At 36.2% G+C, this 20132-nt stretch overlaps 1 protein-coding gene across 2 annotated transcripts in view; it reads right to left on the bottom strand.

The window, feature by feature from the left end:
* Positions 1-20132, bottom strand: part of ek1 (eph-like kinase 1) — a 135054-nt gene that overhangs the window by 52177 nt on the left and 62745 nt on the right. For both annotated transcript variants that reach the window (NM_131095.1, XM_087308122.1), the window contains 4 exon segments: positions 3704-3866; positions 7275-7387; positions 13965-14309; positions 14508-14663. In NM_131095.1, coding sequence (NP_571170.1) covers positions 3704-3866; positions 7275-7387; positions 13965-14309; positions 14508-14663 — 777 coding nt within the window.

The raw sequence follows: 20132 nt of genomic DNA, 5'->3' as shown, positions 1-20132 counted from the left end.
CAAATCTCAAATAGCCAACTGTTAAAAAAATTAGAAATGTAAGAAAATCCACATAAACACATACATTTTTGATACTATTGCACATTTTCATACAGTTGGAGACTGTATACTGTAATAAATAACTCACCTGTGATATTTTTATTTTTTAATTCTCTAATAATGGAATTATTTTTTTTAAATTCATTGACAGAGCAAAGATTTGTTTACAGTATTTCCTATAATATATTTTCTTCTAAAGAAAGTTTTTTTTTGGGGGGGTAGAATAATACTACCATGATAAAAAAAATAAAAAAAATAAAAACAGGTTAAACCAACCTAAGCTGGTTGGCTGGTTTTAGCTGGTTGACCAGACTGATTGTAGATGGGTTTGTCCATTTCCAGGCTGGTTTCCAGTTATTTCCAGCATGGTCTTAGCTGATCAGGCTGGAAAATGACCAGCTAAAACTAGCTATGTCCGGCTTAAACTAAGCTGGCCAAGCTAGTTATAGCTTGTTTTAGCTCGTCATTTTCCAGCTTGGCCAGCTAAAGACCAGACTGGAAATGGCTACCGCATGCCTTTTTGTTCTTTTGGGGGAAACTGGAGCACCCGGAGGAAACCCACGTGAACACGGGGAGAACATGCAAACTCCACACAGAGTTGCTGTGTACTTCACCCTAGCTGGGGCTTGAACAAGCAACCTTCTTGCTGTGAGGCGATTGTGCTACCCACTTCAACACCATATTTTGCTAAATATCTATTATATCATGTATCAATGCAAAATAAATTAGTGATTAAAACTATTACGTTTAAAAAAAATGTGTAAAGAAAAATATTTTTTCATAAACAATTAAAAATTCCACAGCAGGGTAATAATTTTCCCTTCAACTGTTCGTCCTGTTTAGCTATCCTGACATCATCAACAGATGCTATTACAAACAAAAATAGCCGAGAAACAAAGAGAACAAAGTAAGCTAAAATAAGCTGAATTTCAGCAGATGATGTTCCAATCAAACAATTTAAGAAAAAAAAAAAAACCTCACTCTAATCATGCGCACAGAATGCAAGCGTGCGCCATATGCTACACAAACTAAGAGCCGAACGCAGCGGGGCATCTGCCGACTCTCACACTTCAGAGAAACACTGACAGAAAATCTACATGCTCAGACTTCAAACACCTCTGCGAGTGAGCAAACCGCAGCGCCACGAGCCTCCACCGTCTCAGGGGACTAATTCAACGTGTTCACATGTATGAATATTTCACAGGCTCTTTCCACACGCATGGCAGATCGGAAATTCAATCAGTGGCATGTGATGAAAAAATACACTGGTGTGACACCGGTTACAGTTTGGAGGGGGGAAAATGAGTTGCCAGAATGTCCTTGAAAAGATGAAAATATTCAGGCGCAAATGTGAAATCACAGGTTTGGTGACACTTACAGAGTCAGAAAATAAAAAGGGTTTCAAAAAAAGAACATTGTGAATGGGTTGCAATAAAGCAGTAAGCTATAAAAAATTTCTCTCTCTCTATATATATATATATATATATATATATATATATATATATATATATATATATATATATATATATATATATATATATATATATGTATATATATATATAAGGACAATTTTATTTTAATGTCCAAAAATGACATTGATATTTGGTTAATTTTAGGTTGTGTTAGAAAGTGACCAAAATCCAACACCCAGCCAACATTTGAACCCAACATCATTTCAAGAGTTCCTACTTACAGTAGATATGCTTGGCATTTATAGCAGGTTTGGCATGCTGTCCCAGGAGAGAACCCTGAGCTCGGAGATATTTGATCCCAGGGCTCCCGCCCGGTCTAGAAGCATATCAGGGGATCCGAGATCAGGTAGGTCTCGATCGCTCCCCCTTTAGAAGGGGAGAAATAGGAGGAGTTGGGGTGGAAGGGGGGATTTTTACAAAAAGAAGATGATTGCAGAAGATGAAGCAATAAAGAGAAAGTGATCCATTTATATTAAGCTAGGATCATTCTGATTGGATTATTACTGATTACAGATGAGTGGCCAGCAGTGCACAACCATATCACGTGCTCCTCTTGAAATTAGTTTGTGAAACTTCACATTGACGTCAAATACTGACATTTATTCATCAGGTATGACAACCAAAATCCAACATTTGCTGGACGTCATAGTGGTTATGTCCACACAATATCAAGCTGTAACATCATTAGACATTGTTATTTGGTTAATTTTAGGTTGGACACTGATGTCGGCTTGACGTTGAGTTCTGTCGTCAACCCAATTTTAATTTCCAAACAAAATGGCACATTGACGGTGCAACGTTAGGTACAATTTCAATCTGATGTCATGTTGAAACACCTACTGGGTGTTTAAGGCCATTTCAGTCAACAGACAGTAAACATCCGTCATCTTTTCATCAGTGACAGTGACATCTAAACAGTCTCTGGGCAAAAGTGTGTAAAGATTGGACATCTTCTTGGACACTTTTAATGCTTCCAAACAGTTTGCTGCAATTATAAATTGCCCATGTCTTGTACTCATGGGAAAGTAAAAGTACACATTTTTAAAAACGACTTAGTACATTACAATTTCTGAGAAAAACTACTCAATTATAGTAGTGAGTATTTGTAAATTGTTACTTTACACCACTGCTGCTCACCATATAATTATATATATTATATAAATAAAAATCTCATTTCTTCACACTCATACTTCACAGTGTTAGATTGTACATTCAGAAAGGACTTATACATTAAATTGCCATAAACCTTTGCCCTCATAAAACCCAGAAAAGTGGCTAAAAGTGGACAAAACAGACAAATAAAAGGACCAGATAAACAGGAAAGTGTCTGTCTTGTTTACATGTAAAGCCAGGTGCAAACAGGGCGTTGATTAGAATAGTTTATGGACATACATGTAGTTTATGGACATACAAACACACAAAGTTAATTTAGGTTAATTTAGTTAATTTAACATATACTTGCAAAATATAAGAAAGCTTTGCATACAAAAAATAAAGAATTGAGCAAAACAAATAAATAAATAAATACAAATCTGCAAAAATCCCAAAGCAAAAATTAATTAGAGAAATAAAGATGAAATTTTCACACACACACACACACACACAAAAAAACTGCAAATAAAAAAAAAAAAAATCAAACAGTGAAAAAAAAAAGACGAAAAAAAAAACGATATATTGTGAGTTTGCGACGCTGCTTTCACTTTGCACTTCACATTTCTGCGTGTTTCATTTTGTGGCTCTGATTAAACAAGGGGCTGTAAGCGCTCAAGTTTTCTTGACTTTTCCTTCTTGTCAAATCAGTGCCACATAGTGAAACGCGCAGAAACGTGAAGTGCAAAGTGAAAACAGCGTCCCAAACTGACTGTTTCCTAAAAAGTAAATCAAAATGAGGCAATGCTATAAAAATGTTTTCCATAAAGAGCTTTTTTTGCACTGCTTGATTTTTATTTGCAGTTTTTTTATTTGCAAATTTTATTTTTATTTCTCAAAACTTTATTTTCCGTTTGCAGTTCTTTTTTTTGTTAGAAATTATTTTTTTGCAAAAATTTATTTTCGCTTTGCGATTTTTGGAGATTTGCATTCATTTATTTATTTTTGCTCAATAGTTTTTGTTTGCAAAACTTTCTTTTATTTTGCAAGTATATCTGGCCCTAGATTGACTTCATACTTACAAGGGATGCTATTCCACTCACCCTCGTGGCTCGTCTCCAACTCAATCTCTCCCTTATAGTTCCCATATCCTCCATCAGTACGTGCTCGAACCCGGAAGATGTATGTAGTTCCCGGTTTAAGCCCGTCCACCGTCATGCTGTTGGATTTTGTCTTGAGGACAGTGTAGTTCTGATCCTGCTGGTTCTGTAGAAGAAGTAAATAATAAATGAACAAGACTGCATTCTATGAAGATAGATGCCTCTATCCATCACACAACGATTCCTGTCGCGCAAACCTATAACCTTTGCAAAGCCATTCATAAGGAATTGGCTCCAATTTACAGAAGAACAAGAGAACAAAGCATGCAGATTGGATTCAAATCAGTCAATTGCCAATTAGCAATTAGTTCAGATGGAATTTAGTGCTCGTTCAAGCACATCCTGCCAATGTCTAACACAATGCCTTTCTTGTAGATGGATTGAATTGAATAGAAAAGCAGATTTGTGCGTTTTTTCTCTCCTCAAACAGGCCTAACAGCTTTTCGGTTTCCAGTAACTGGAATATATCCAGATAAATGACATCAATCTTATTGACTGCGAGCTGTCGCCTCATTGTCCAGTTCCCATTGTCTAATCCTGAGGAGAATTGCATACAGTGTGCTCATGTTAATATTTCACGGCTTATCGATATCCATTCATCTCCCTTCATGTAAACGCTACGCTAAAAGAGGCACGTGGCGTCTCATTTAGGGAAATCTAGCACTCCAGACAGGAACGGCACGCCCTGCGAGAGAGAGCGAGAGGTGCCCATATTTCCTGTGGTGCTATTAAATCTGAGATGGGCCAAACAGGCGGCATCAAACGGATCGCGGACACAGTGGCAGCCAAGCCTGTCCATCTGTGCGCTCCATCTAAAAGCCACATAGCCCATAATCACCTGAATAAATCATAATAATTACCCATCACCCTGTCTTTATGCCACACAGCCAAATATTGCGGTGCAGGAGGGTGACACGAGACAGCTAAACAACTAACAGCGCCAAATCACTTACTCTGTGTATAGAAATGATGCTAAAGAAAGATGACCATATTCACCATACATCGATATTTTCTCAGTATTTCATTCATTCATTCGTTTTTCCTTTGTTTAGTCCCATATTTATCAGCGGGTCACCACAGCGGAATGAACCACCAACTATTTCTGACTATATAACATAATATAATATAATATAATATAATATAATATAATATAATATAATATAATATAATATAATATAATATATTAAGTATTACAATAAAATGATAAGGAAAACTAAAAATACTACAGTTTACTATTCACATATTACACTGTTCAGCATAATATTCAGATTTTTACCATTAGCGTGTTGAAAGCTTTGATTCTGATTGGCTGATGAACATTCAAAGGTGTGCAATAATTTTCAGGGTCTAGCATTATGGCCACATTATCACCTAGGTTGTGCATCATTTTCTATTCCTTACATATATTATTATATACAAAATTAATAGTTTTAATAGTCATGTTTTAGTACTGAAGAAAGACGATCATGTACTGTATGCAACACATCAATATCTTCTTAGTATTTCAATAAAAGGAAATGATTATGTAACCCACCGGTCCTACTGCACCCAACCTGGTCTGAGCTGGGATCGAACCACTGATTCTTTGTATGGGAGTCAATTGCTCTAGCATGGTGGCTAAAGACCATGGCCCCAAGCATCTGTCACTAGAGCACCTTTAGAAGTCAGAGGATTGAGGTTTACCTGCATATCACTTTGCTAGCTGGCCTCAGTTACACTCTCCCCCCTAAACCTCACTCCTATCCCGGACGAGCCCCCATGTGTAATATACTATTCGCATGTTATAATGTTCGATATGACATTCTGATTTTTACCACAGGATGTTGAATGCTTAATTCTAATTGGTTGATGAGCATTCAAATGTGTACAATTATGTGCATCATGACCACAATATCACCTGGGATGTGCATCATTTTCTACTACTTGCATATATTATTATTTACAAAATTAATCGTTTTAATAGTCATGATTTAGTACTGAAGAAAGACGATCAAATATGCAACACATCAATATCTTCTTAGCATTTCAATAAAGTTGAATAATTATGTAACCCACCGGTCCTACTGCACCCTACCTGGTCTGAGCTGGGATCGAACTGCTGATTCTTTGTATGGGAGTCAATTGCTCTAGCAAGGAAGCTCAAGACCATGGCCCTTAGCATCTGTCACTAGAGCACCTTTAGAAGTCAGAGGAGTGAGGTTTAACTGCATAGAACTTTGCTAGCCGGCCTCAGTTACACTCACCCCCCTAAACCTCACTCCTATCCCATCCGAGCCCCCATGTCTAATATACCGTTCGTATATTATAATGTTCGGTAAGATATTTAGATTTTTTTTTTATTCTGATTGGCTGATGAACAGGTGTGCAATTATGTGCATCATGGTCACATTATCACCTCGGATGTGCATCATTTTCTATTTCCTACATTCAGCACTGTTACGTTTGACGTATGTTTTGTGGTGTTTTGTGTTTGTTTTTTCTCTGTTGTGTATTCTGTCCTAAGTGTGCAACTATTGGTTGAGAAGGCTGTCAATCACCATTATAACACATTCTGTGCACCAATCAGGAGTTGGTCCGCCACGTATAAAAGGCGTTCGCTTACGCTGTTCAGCTCCTCACTTTGTTCCTGTTGTTGTGTAGTTTACCTCTCGTTTTGAGTGATCTACTTATTAGATAAGCTTGTAAAGCTCAATTTAGCATTTATTATTGGGAAGTCGAACAATCTTCATGAAAATTGGATTATCAGATAAACTCTTGTTTTGCTAATGGCTGACAGTGTGTACTTTGAGAACTCTAGTAATTTTAAGCAGCATTGTTTTTTGTGTTGGTTAGTTTATAGAGGAGTTGTCACATCTGTAATTATGTTCTGGAATAGGTAAGAATTTTAGTCAACAGACGCATACACTGAAGATTATGATTTTGTTTCTGCATTTTTATTTGGTTAGCTAGTTTAGTGAGTTGTGGTTTAGTTAGATTGTTTTATTATATTTATTTATTTTATTAGAGAACATTACACTCTACAACATCACATACTCAAAATGACAGCAAACTACAAATGACAACAAACCACATGAAATCAGATCTGACCTTACTTTCACAGCAAGACTCATTTAAAACTCAATTTATTTGATTTTTGTTTTAAACTGCATGTACAGTAGGTGAAATTCTCATCAAAATTCAAAGACAAAAACTTAATGTCTCTTTTAAAAGCAGAAAAAAGGTGTTTTTTTGCTGCCTGTCAAAACAAAAAGCCTAAATGATTTGTTGAGCACAATAATAAGTCATCAAGTCTAAAAATGTGACAGCCTTGAAGGTTTTTGGCGCACAGGACATCCATGAATGTTAATTGGAAGCGAATGAAGCATGTCTGTGTTAACATTACAGTCTCTCCCCGGGGTACGATAAAAGTGAGCTGCCATATGTCCAATCACAGTGATGAGGACTCACACAGGGCCAAAAGGTCACCCAGATTCAACTGCACTGAAGAAAAGAAAAGAAAAAAAAAACATCTAACCTTTTCATAATAGGTGACTTCATATTCCACCACAGTCCCGTCAACAGGTTCTGGACCCTGCCATGCCAGCGTCACACTATCAGTGCCCTTCCTTTCCTTTAAGATGACACTCACTGAAAGAGAAAAAGAGTGAGATGAATTGAGATTGATTTCCATGTAAAAGAGGAGGATTAATTGCAGTTCTAATTAAAGAGTATGAGAGGGCGGTCTCGTCTTTTTTTGGGAGTGATAAATTATTCGGCGTGTGCAGTTCGGAGTCATTTTCACCCGTACTACAGCATTGGCACGCAGCCAGAGCACCTCAGCTCGTCTATTCATTCACCCTGCAGCCCGAGCGGAGACAGCGAGAGAGACAGAGGTGCTAATGATGGTGTCAGATTGTGAGTACAAACGAGGGCCTCCGTTTTTGGGCCCCGGCAGCGGGTGATGAATGAAGGAGCTGGCGGTTTGCTCTTTAATGAGCTGTGTGAGTACACCGCTCTGATCGGCCTGACAGTGACACCGCTAACTGTACACACAAACACTCTGAAAGTGAAAAACAAACAGCCGTTCACTGATATCTCAGCATGTGTTTGGTACACAGATAGAAAAAAAATACAGACTTTATCTCTCTGCAATCAAGAAAAGCAGCTTAAAATATCAGAGGAGATGGTGTAGCAGGTGAGATAGACAGCTGAACACATATATAATGAATTTACACAAGGACAGTAGTGCACTCTAAAAGAAATTATGCTAAATAGCACTAGACTTGTAATCAGGGGAACCACTTTATGTACTAAAGAGCACTTTTGTCAAATGGTGCCATGTAGAGACAGAATAGTTTTTTAGATGTTACTCTACACTCACAAATTTTGCATGTGTTGTCATTTTGAATTGTTATGCATTTCACAAGTTCACACTCACAGACATTTGACTAAATAGATTATGCGTATTTGCCATGCTGTCCGGGGAGAGGGCTCTGAGCTCGGGAAGACACCCTAACTTGTGCTATTCCCCTTATCAGGATAGAGAGAGATGGGTCTGAGCGCATTGTCCAGAACACTCCTCCCTCAGATTTAAATAGGTATCGGCTTTGATAGTGTGGAGTTGGGGTGGTGGAGGGATGCTGAAGTCAAGAGAAAACTGAGGTATGACGTGCTTAAATATTTATTGGGGTTAGGTCGTGAGCTGATTGGATAATGGAATCATTGTCTGATGAATTAGCCTCATTAAAGACTGACCAAGGCTCCTCCCAAAATTTGTTTATAAAACATCACTTCTAAGGTCAAGATCAATCAATTCTTAGGTAAAACCTGGTGTGTTTGCTTATTTACTGTCAAAATTAAAAGCACAAAATCTGTCATTGTAACGGCACCATTTCAAATGGTACATGTTTGTACATAAAAGGACCGCATTTAGCCCTTTAATGTAAACTTTACAACCATTTAGGAACTAATATGTACACTTTATATAAGAAGACTATATATGTGCTGTTCTACTCCATCACTGAGACTGAGCAAATGCACAGAACAGTTTGCTATTAAAAACATGAATAAATCTTACATCAGTATGTCAAGTGTGCATGCTGTAAAAGTTACATTACATGATTTCAAATGCTTCTTGTTTATTGTTTTCTATAATTGTTGTAAGCCAAGTTTGATATTAAAAGGCAAGGCAAGTTTATTTATATAGCACATTTCATACACAGTGGCAATTCAAAGTGCTTTACATAAACATGAATAAAAGAGACAAATATACGAAAATAAAAACAAATAATAAAAGTAATAAAAAAAAATATAAAACGTGTTAAAATAGTTTATAAAATAATGAAAAAGAGAAAAACATAATAGTGCAATCTGTCGAACGCAGCACAGTGCTCATTCAGAACAGAATTTTAAATGATTGCACAGCAATTATTTAAGTTTGTGATATTTTTGGTAACATTATAAATGTCTGCACAGTCACTTTAGGTCATATCTGTCAACATTGGGATGTGAAAATAAGGGATATCCCTCCTAAATAAATCCCCAAATAAATCCCCAAATTACTAAATATGTTCCTCTGGAGCTGTTTCATTGTAAACAAACAGGTAAACAGTCAGTAATATGTTTTATTATTATTTACAAAAGAAAAATGAGGAGTATACATTAGCAGCAAATAACTGAGCTTATTAAAATTAATAGCTATAAAGAAACAGAATCAAGCTATCCAATCTCATCTAAATCTTTGCTTCACTGTATAACTTACACATTCTGGTTAAAGAGCAGCGAATGAATCTCATTTATTTGGATTTTTCCGTTGATTACATTAAATAATACAGGTGTCATTTTAAAAATTCAGAGATCTAACATTATAATGAAAGCATTTGACTGCTTTCCAAACTTTCTATGCTCATTTAGGATCAAATTAGTTGTGTTTAGAAAAAAAAAAACAAGATCGACATCTTTAGATGTTATTATTATTATTATTATCATTATTATTATTATTATTATGTATATATGTCTGTTCAAACACGCACCCAAAATCTAGACTTTCGCTTCAAATCGTGTGTACAGAAGTCTATTTGTCACTATATGGAGCCCGTCTGACAGTCACGCACTGCTATATGACTGCATTGGGGATGGTAGAAAAGGGGAGACAGCACCTGTAATGAAAAAAAGGGAATCCCGCCATTTTTATAATTATTTCAATTTATAATTATTTCAGTATGCGTTGTGTTCAAGGAGGATTTGCTCTTTAGTGTTTATTGCCACCCTTCATAGAAAGACTGAACATACGGAAGAAATACCATTCCGGGATGAAAGAAGGATAGAAATGTAAAATACAGGAGAATCCCGGGAAAAATGGGAGGGTTGACAGGTATGCTTTAGATTCAATTCACTTTGTATTTGCAGAATTTTAATGGCGGTGTCAACAGTCAAAATAACACATTTTATTTAGAAATGAATCATCAAAAATCATTTTGTAGTCTTTTTTAGCATTTTTGTAATCTTAGTCATGTAGTTTGTAGTCTTTTTGTAGTCTTAAAGAATCTTTTTGTAGTCTTTAAGAATGAAAACCAACACAAACACATCCTGCGTCAAAAATCTTGCATTAACCATTCATATATGTATCATTAAAACACCTATTCCTTTCATATCCATAAATCAGCTTTACGCAACACATTCATCATTCCACACTTCCTCCCAATTTACACTTATAAATATTCTGTCTAGCATCTCTCTCACACCTGCCGATGAAAGACGTGCTCCGAAACATCAGTCAATATCCGCATCATGCAAAACATGCAAGCGGAGGCTCTACATCATCCCAGAAAGCCTCCTCTCGACACTCTTCAATATTTCAAGCAGCACAGACCAGAGGCCAAGCACTCAAAACATTGACCAATCGTGGCCACCCAGACCTCGAGCAGGCCCCTCCCACGCTGGCGTTTCCACGGTTACAGGCATGTCAGCTCTCATAAGAGTGAGGGGCTGTTGATGTGGGCATTCAGGGTGAGTCTCCTCTCAGGCTTCTCATTACGCCGCCCGTCTCTTGTTCTCTGAGGGCCTGAATCACAGTTAACCGCTGGATCAGGAGAGCTTGTATCTCCTCTCCACCAATGACAGGCCGACAGACACACACTGAGAGAGGTTTAAAGGTCAGGGATAGAAAAAGAGGAGCCACTGAAGTACAGAGCAAGCAGTGTTAAATTCTGAAGCAGGAGGTAGGAGACAAAAATTCGGAGGTTTAAGAGTTCAGTTGTGTGACTTGGGATTTTATTAACTGGGAAATTGCTGCTGGACGTTGAGTACTATGTAACCTTGATCCTTCTGACAGAGAGAACGAGTTATGAAATATCTGCATCACAAAAGGGAAAACAAATGGATACTGCATAAATAAATATTGCATGTCCTTGTAAAAATTATTATTGTGTAGAACAAAGGGTTTGGTATTCAGATGTCAATGACACTCATATTCAAGCATCCACTTGCAACAGCTCTATGATAACAATAATGATGAAAAATAATGCACATTTTAAATTATTTAATGACATTTTTAATTTATAAAAGGCTCCTTTATACTGCATATTTTAAACAAACATTTTTCTTATATTGTATATATATTTTATATTTTATTTATTCATTGCAATATAATGATATATATATATAACAATTTGACTGAAAACAAAGTAAACGCATTAAATTGATTAAACAAAAGAACCATTAGCTGCAAATATACTGAATAATAACTTGATACAAGACTATAAAATAACTCAATAAATTTGTTATGATTATTGTTATACCATTTGTAAGCACGCCAAAACAACTAGAATTATAAATAACCTAATCAAATAAATAAAAACATAAATAAAAAAATAAAAATATATATTAGTTGCAGAAGAAATTGTAATAATTATTTTATATAAAACTACACATTTCTATGTTAAACTTTTATATGGATATTGTACTATATTATTCATATTACATACATTTTTATCAAACCAAAGAATATATAATATTTAGACAGACGCCCCACTTTTTAACAATTTTTTTATTATTTGCGATAAAAACTATTTGTGGAGGTAATTCTCAGAAATTTGCAGACAATTTTGCGATTAAATATATATATATATATATATATATATATATATATATATATATATATATATATATATATATATATATATATATATATATATATATATATATATATATATATACATATACAGCCCTGTAAAATTCCAAAGCAGGAGACTAAAATTCACGATAAAATTCAAGAGATTTAAAGAGCACAGGTGTAAAAATGTGTGACTGAGGACTTTTTTTTACCTTGCTGAAGGACATTAAATACTACATAACCCTGACCCTGCTGACAGAGAGAAAGACTTACATGTGTCATGTTTCATTCAAAGTTTATTGGTACCAATTCAATTAAAAAAGGCAAAAAGGGAAGAAATATTGTATGTCCTTGAAAAAAAATTTAACAAAAGGCTTGATATTTTGAAGAAACCTAACATATAAAAATATCCACTTGATATAAAAGAAAATATTTTAGATTTTCATTTATACTTGAAATTACTCATATTAAAAATGAAAAGTTTTACATGTTTACTAACACAACAATATTTTTTAAATATATTATTATGCTTAAATTAAATCCTTTATACGTAAATTGCAACATACATTTTTTAGATGCTATTAGACCATATTATTGATTTTATATAACAATTTTCATTGCAATCTGAATCGACTTCAATTACTCATTTCACAATAAATAAATAATTAATCATTAAAAAATAAATATTAGATGCAGAACTTTCAGTTTATAAATGAACTGACACATTTATATAGCATTATATTATAATAATTATAATCAGAACAAAGCAAATGAAACCATATTTAGAGAAATTTATGAATCTAATATAATATTTTAATCATATCAGTTAACAAAATGATTAATGCTTACATTCATATTTTCTTACATTTATATTTATATAGTATTGAACAATATGGAATTAAGTCAGCTAAACCACTAAAAGATTTTGTGTTTAAACGACGTCTAATAGACATCTAAATATAGACGTCTTGATTAATAGAAGGCTAAATTAAGGCTAAGTGACAACTTAAAACAATTCAACAGACCAGTCATCAAAAAGACAGGAAACTTAGCTTAGGTTTAGCCAAAAGATCATTGTTTGGATATCTTTAGACGTCTTTTATTCACACACAAAAAAATGCTTGTTGGGACTGAATTTAATTTTAAAATATTTAGAGACATTAATCTAATGAACAAATAAATATAAGTTGCAGACATTAATGAATGAAATATTTATATGATACAATACAAAGATGAGCTTTTTTAATTTCTCAAATATAATCTCAATGGTCAACAGAATAAAATAATCTGAATCTGCCACTATGCTGACACATAGGCATTTGTAGCTTCATCCTCTTTTGAAAAGAGGTCTAGGAGCACAGTCTTGTTTGAATTTAAAGCAACAGTCACCAAAATGGCACAATTAAGATCAAAGTCTAAAAGGGGCAGTTTTAAAGAGTTATAAAACATTACTTATGTGATATTTTGAGCTGAAAATTCACATACAGCACATTTTGTAAAAAGGGGCATAGTAGGTCCCCTTTAAGCAGTCCAAGTATCTTTTAGTGCAGGGCTCGGCGTTGTGTAGATGTTAATAAAACACAATAGGATACTTTAATAGGTAAGTTTCGGATTGGTGTAGATCTTAATAAACACCATAAGTTGACTCTGTGTCACATACAACATTAAATAAACAAATTACAAGCACCAGGGGATTCATTTGTAAATGTGGCGTATGCACAAAACGCACAGAAATATGTCTTAGAAATATGCCGAAAACGTTGTGATCTTTAAAAAACTAACTTGAGGAGAGAATGTAGGCAGCTGTATGTAAACTCTAACATATGTAACTTATATATTGATTTAAATAAACCACTTCAAACTATAGAATGATGCCGTAATCATTAACAACTAAATTACAATTTATTCTAGTGTACGTTTACTTTTGGGAAGGTTTTTACGTAGATTTTAGAAATCAGACCCCAGTCATCTTGTGGCTTAAATTCCACCCATTTAGAGCTGGCTCTGACCTCTGCTTATACCAAACCCAAGCACTCTGACACTCTAACTTACAGTAAGACAGACAGAAAACCTGTTGATAAAGAAACCGAATGTAACAGTGCGACATCTCACCTGTCTGACTGGTGGTGATGTTGACCGACACCAGCTGACGTGGACTGGGGCTCAGATCTGACACTCCATTCAGGGCTTCAACGCTGAAGGTGTAATTGGTGTGTGGCTGCAGTTCAGTGACCAGAACTCTGGGGTGCGTCAAGCCGAACTGTCGGGGGTTGAAGTGTGCGCCGCTGCCACAGGGAACACACCTCTCTGACGCCCCTGTTTCGCCAGAGCACTTTCTGCAGTGGACACTATAGCTGACATCTCCACGTCCACCACTGTCTCGGGGAGGACTCCATTCCAGAGTCACCGCTGTCTCGTTCACCATCGAAATCGGGTTTCCTGGTGCTGAAGGTGGTCCTGATGACAGAAGTAAAGCAGGTAACAATAATATAGGGACCAGGTCTCACTATTAATTGTCTTTAATTTCCATGTTGGCTGTTTACTATTACATATTCCACAACCATATATTTTTCCCCATTGGTATAATCTTACTTACTAAACATCACTAATAATGCACCCTTAAGGTTTTAATGCTTTATTAATGTATCAGCTTACTTGTGCAGGCCATAGAGCGAGGGTCTGATTCTGCTCGATAGAAACCTCGTTCACATACACACTCAGAGGCCTTGTCCTGGTGAGAGTAGCTGTGTGGAGGACACTTGACACAGTACGCATCCATAGCTGAGGCCTTGTAGAAGCCTGACCGACATGCTGTTGAAGAAGAAAAATATATATTTTTATATTTATGTATTTGGTAGATAACAATAGATCCATCGGCAGAACAATAGACACAATGACGAATAACAGAATAATAGCTGGAACGATAAATGGAGGAAACGATAAACAATCAATATCCGATAAATGCAAAACAAACTAAACAACTAAATAGAATGATCAACAAACAAATAGATATACACCAAATGGATTAAACAAATGTACAAAGACAACAAAGAACTAATGATAGATGACAACAAACAAACAATCAATCAATCAGATGACTAGAATGAGAGAAAAAAGAAATATAATTGAAAGACTGTAAAATAAAAAAGCAAACAAAAAAACTATTCAAAAATAAAACAAAGAGGGGTAGAATGAACAAACAAACAAAATGGGTAGAACATAAAATGGTAGAGTGAACAAACAATTGATATATAGATAGAATTAGCAAACAAACAATAAACAAATGACAAAGCAAACAAACAAACAATAAATAGTAGAACAAACAAATAAAAACAGAATGAACAAAATTGGCAGATGTTAAGAGCAAACAATTGATTTATTTAGAAGTAAAAACTGAACAAATAGATTGAACAAATGATAGATGACAAAATGACTGAATTAAAAACAGATGGACAGCTCTAACACAAATGATGAATAGAAAGAACAAATAACCAGAAGATAAAAGACTGAATGAACAATGAACGAAGAGATGAATGGAAGAAACAACTAGATGAATGGACGGATGGTCGGACAGAATGGATGGATGGACGGATGGTTGGACAGAATGGATGGATGTAAGGATGGTTGGACAGAATGGATGGATGGACGGATGGTTGGACAGAATGGATGGATGGACGGATGGTTGGACAAAATGGATGGATGGACGGATGGTCGGACAGAATGGATGGATGGACGGATGGATGGTCGGACAGAATGGATGGATGGACAGATGGTTGGACAGAATGGATGGATGGACGAATGGTTGGACAGAATGGATGGATGTAAGGATGGTTGGACAGAATGGATGGATGGAAGAAACGGATAGATGGACAGATGGAGGGAGGAAACAGATAGATGGGCGGATGTATGGATGGAAGAAACAATTGAATTGATGGACAGATCGATTGATGACTAGATGAATGGACACAAGAAACAACTGGATAGATGGATAGATGGATGGATGGATAGAGAGATGCCTGGATGGATGGACAAAAGAAACAACTGGATGGATGAACAGATGGATAAAAGAAGCAACTAATCAGATGAATGGATAAATGAATAGATGGATTGAATAAACAACTGTATGGATGGACGGATGGATGGACAGATGAATAAATGGATGGACGGAAGAAGCAACTGGACGGATGGATGAATGAATGGATGGACGGACAAGTAACAACAGGATGGATGAATAATTGAATGAACAGTAGAAACAATTGGGTGGATGGACAGAAGAAAAAACTGGTTAAATGGTCAGAAGAAACAACTAGGCGGATGGACGGATGGATGGACAGAAGAAACAACTGGTTGGATGGATGGATGAATGGACAAGAAACAACTGGATATATTGACGGGTGAAAGGACATGAAACGACTGGATGGATTGACGAATGAAAGGACAGATGGACAAGAAACAACTAGATGGTTGGATGGAAGAATGGATGCATGGACCGAAGAAACGACGGATGGACGGATTAATGGAAGGACAGAAGAAAGAACTAGACAGATGGATGGATGGATGAATAGAAGAATCAACTAGACGGATAGAGGAATGGTTGGACAGAAAAAACAACTAGAAGGATGGAGGGATAGATAGACAGGAGAAACAAATGGATGGATGGATAAACGGACAGACTGAACAAAAGATGGATGGATGGATGGATGGAATTAATAAATGAATAACTGGATGAATAAACAAATGGATAAATGGAGTTGAGCATTAGTTAATTATCATTCAACATCCTACATTTACATATCAAACCTACTCTCTAGCACCAAACACACCCTACCCCATGAATGACATCATACAGTACAGATATGCTCATGTTAATCAATTCAAACAAAGGCCATTTACATACAGACATCTTAAAGGTACAGAAGCCGACATAGACTACTGTACTACTGTATTTGCAACGAGCAAACGATAATGTTTAAAAATTCAAGTAAAAATAAACCACGGCTGATCTGGAGCAACAATTTTTATACCTAAAATCAAAAGTAGACGTTATCTGTGCCTCTTATAATTGAAAAACACATAATCTTACTGAAGAGCAAGTTAAAGAGAGCAGTTTTCCAATGTTATGTGCGAGGTTTCCCCTCAGCTCTCGTCACTTTCTCCAGCGAGGCATAACTAACATCTCGATGCAGCATTACTGAGGCCCGACTGGAGGCACGTGCTGCCCGTGTTTGTATGTGTGAGGCCTGGGTTAAGTTGGAGCTGAGTGAGTCAGTGATTGGTGTGTGTGTGTGTGTGTGTGTGTGTGTGTGTGTGTGTGTGTGTGTGTGTGTGTATGTGTGTGTGTATGTGTGTGCGCATTAGAGCTCTTCCCCCTCAGGGACGCCGTGCCAGACTCCCATGTTGCCCCTGAACTAAAAGCAAACCCTATATTTCTGCAAACACATCCCAAACATGTCAGTTCTTATCAGCCACAGCACAATGACTCCAACATATTTCCCTTTCCAGAAGAGGCTTTTGGAGCGCTTAATACTGAACTCCAGACTGCGCTAATGGAGTGGGGAGTGACGGCAGCTTTGAGAAGCAGTTAAAGGTGGATGTAGTTTTGAGAGGTGTTGCTTGTAAATTTAACCACGCTAAGTGACTCAAGCTGCGCTGTAATTAATAACTCAAACACAAAGGCTGGCTTGAGCTCCAAGGCAACTTCATTAGATAAGATGAAGTCATGCTTTATCCCTCTGCTGTGTATAGTTTATATTCACTTGTATATTTATGTATACTGTATTATTTCTATGCAGTGTATGTATATCCCGGTTTAAACTAATCTAAAAAGATTACAATAGACATGAAATTAATATTTTAATATTTTATAATTATGTTGTTAAATCAAGTGTTTTAGGGGAGACGCGGTGGCGCAGTAGGTAGTGCTGTCGCCTCACAGCAAGAAGGTCACTGGTTCGAGCTTCGGCTGGGTCATTTGGCATATCAGTGTGGAGTTTGCATGTTCCCCCACGTGTTCATGTGGGTTTCCTCCGAGTGCCCGGTTTCTCCCACAGTCCAACGATAGTTGGTACATGTGAACTGGGTAAGCTAAAATTGTCCGTAGTGTGTGTGTGTGTGTGTATGAATAAGAGTCTGTGGGTGTTTCCCAGTGAAAGGGCATCCGCTGCGTAAAACATATGCTGGATAAGTTTGCAGTTCATTCCGCTGTGGTGACCCCAGATTAATAAAGGGACTAAGCCGAAAATGAATGAATGAATCAAGTGTTTTAATATATACGAAATGGTTCTGGTTTTATAAATGCTTTGAATTAATTTATTTCTTGCTGTTTATATATGGTATTATTCAATCAAAAATCTCATAACAATTTGTAACTTTCTGTTTAAGTGGCTAAGCCATATTAATTTATACAATCTCATTCATTTCCCTTGGGTCTCAACCTACTGAACTCAAACCTCAGCCGTTGAACAATACTCACTAGTAGGGCTGTGTAATTAATTGAAATTTGATCGCAACCGCAATTTGAAACATTGCGAATAGCTAAAACTCAAGAGGCTACAATATGGAATATGTAATTTCCCCAACCCAGAGCAAATGTGTGACTGTCGTCTGTGTGTGACAGTCTTACTAGACAGTTGAGTGAGCACTCTTTTCTTCTGCCCAACCAGAATTGTGCGACCAAACTATGCAGAATGTCCACCAATTAAAACGAACAAACAGGAAAGCACTGACAAGTTGGATCATGGTGTCTACCGCTTCAGAAGCTTTAATTGATGAATTCATGTCTTAGAAAAAAACAGCATGTTGGTAATACTTGTAATATAATTGTTGGTTCAAAACTCTGATGTTTGCCTACAAAGTGACTTCTGGCCTAGCACCTTCTTATCTGCACTCACTTCTGCAGATCTATGTGCCCTCCAGAAACTTGCGTTCTGTGAATGAACGTCGCCTCGTGGTTCCATCCCAAAGAGGGAAAAAAATCACTTTCGCGAACGCTCACGCTCAATCTGCCCAGTTGGTGGAATGAACTCCCTAATCGCATCAGAACAGCAGAGTCACTCGCTATTTTCAAGAAACGACTAAAAACTCAACTATTTAGTCTCCACTTCACTTCCTAATCTGCAATTGCCTCTTTGAATATCACACTAACTGTACAAAAAAAATAAAAATAAATAAATAAATAAATAAATAAATAAATACTGATACTTCCCTTCTTAGACTTTACAGACCTGAAACTTGCCTTTAGTACTTATTCATTGTTGCTCTTAGTTGTGTAAATTGCTTCCTTGTCCTCATTTGTAAGTCGCTTTGGATAAAAGCGTCTGCTAAATGACTAAATGTAAAATGTAATGTAAATGTAATATGGGAATATTTTGGGTTCAAAGTCACAGACACCAAACAAAAACAGGTAATTTGTAAGAACTGTTGCCACAGCGCGAGGAAATACAACAACTAGCACCTAAAAAAGCACCACAGACGGCTATACATGTCTTGCTAAAAAGTCAACTAAAAGTATTGCCAGTGACAATCTAGTAGGAAGCAACAGCAAAGTACAATTTCAGAGTTGTCTGCAGCCGTTACATGATATGAAAAACCATCACAAAGGCACCAAGACATAACTAACGCCATAACTTACAACCTCACTAAAGACACGGTGCCGTTCAATGCAGCGACCAAAAAGGGATTTAAAAGCCTCATTTTGATGCTGAATAGGAGATATACACTTCCGTCTTGCACATATTTAGCCATTTTGCAGTGCCACAGCTGTGCGTTGAATGTCGTGATATTTCGTGTAGCATCTACGATAATTATTTTGATTATTATTTTTTCTGAAATAATTATTACAAAAAGGCACTTATCAGCCATGCTAGTTTGCTGAGTGTTCTTTTTTAATAGTTTTTTTGTATAATAAGCTACACTATCTTCTTAATTTAAGTTAACTTGTTTACAGAAAGCTAGTATCATTTTATTTGAGCAGTAAGATGCTACAATACAGATTACTGAGCTGTATCTTGTCTACAAAATTAAATCACAAATCAAATCGAAATTGCAATGCCAAAAAAAATCTCTGCAATTAGATATTTTCTTCAATTCACACAGTCCTACTCACTAAATGTACCATTTTTTTAAGATACTGTAATTATGTAACTTGCAGCCGCTACATAACTTACTGTATAATGCACCTTATACGCATTGTATAGTGCGTCAATGTCTACACTGCTGCACCTTGTATGATTTTACTCTTTACCCTTAACATCATATAACTTGCACTACATCTTATAAAGT

Source organism: Danio rerio, chromosome 24 (assembly GCF_052040795.2).
Source record: "Danio rerio strain M-AB ecotype USA chromosome 24, GRCz13ab, whole genome shotgun sequence".
In the NCBI taxonomy this organism is placed as follows: Eukaryota; Metazoa; Chordata; class Actinopteri; order Cypriniformes; family Danionidae; genus Danio; species Danio rerio.
Note: the sequence above shows the minus strand (reverse complement) of the source record. Positions and strands in the feature narration are given on the sequence as shown.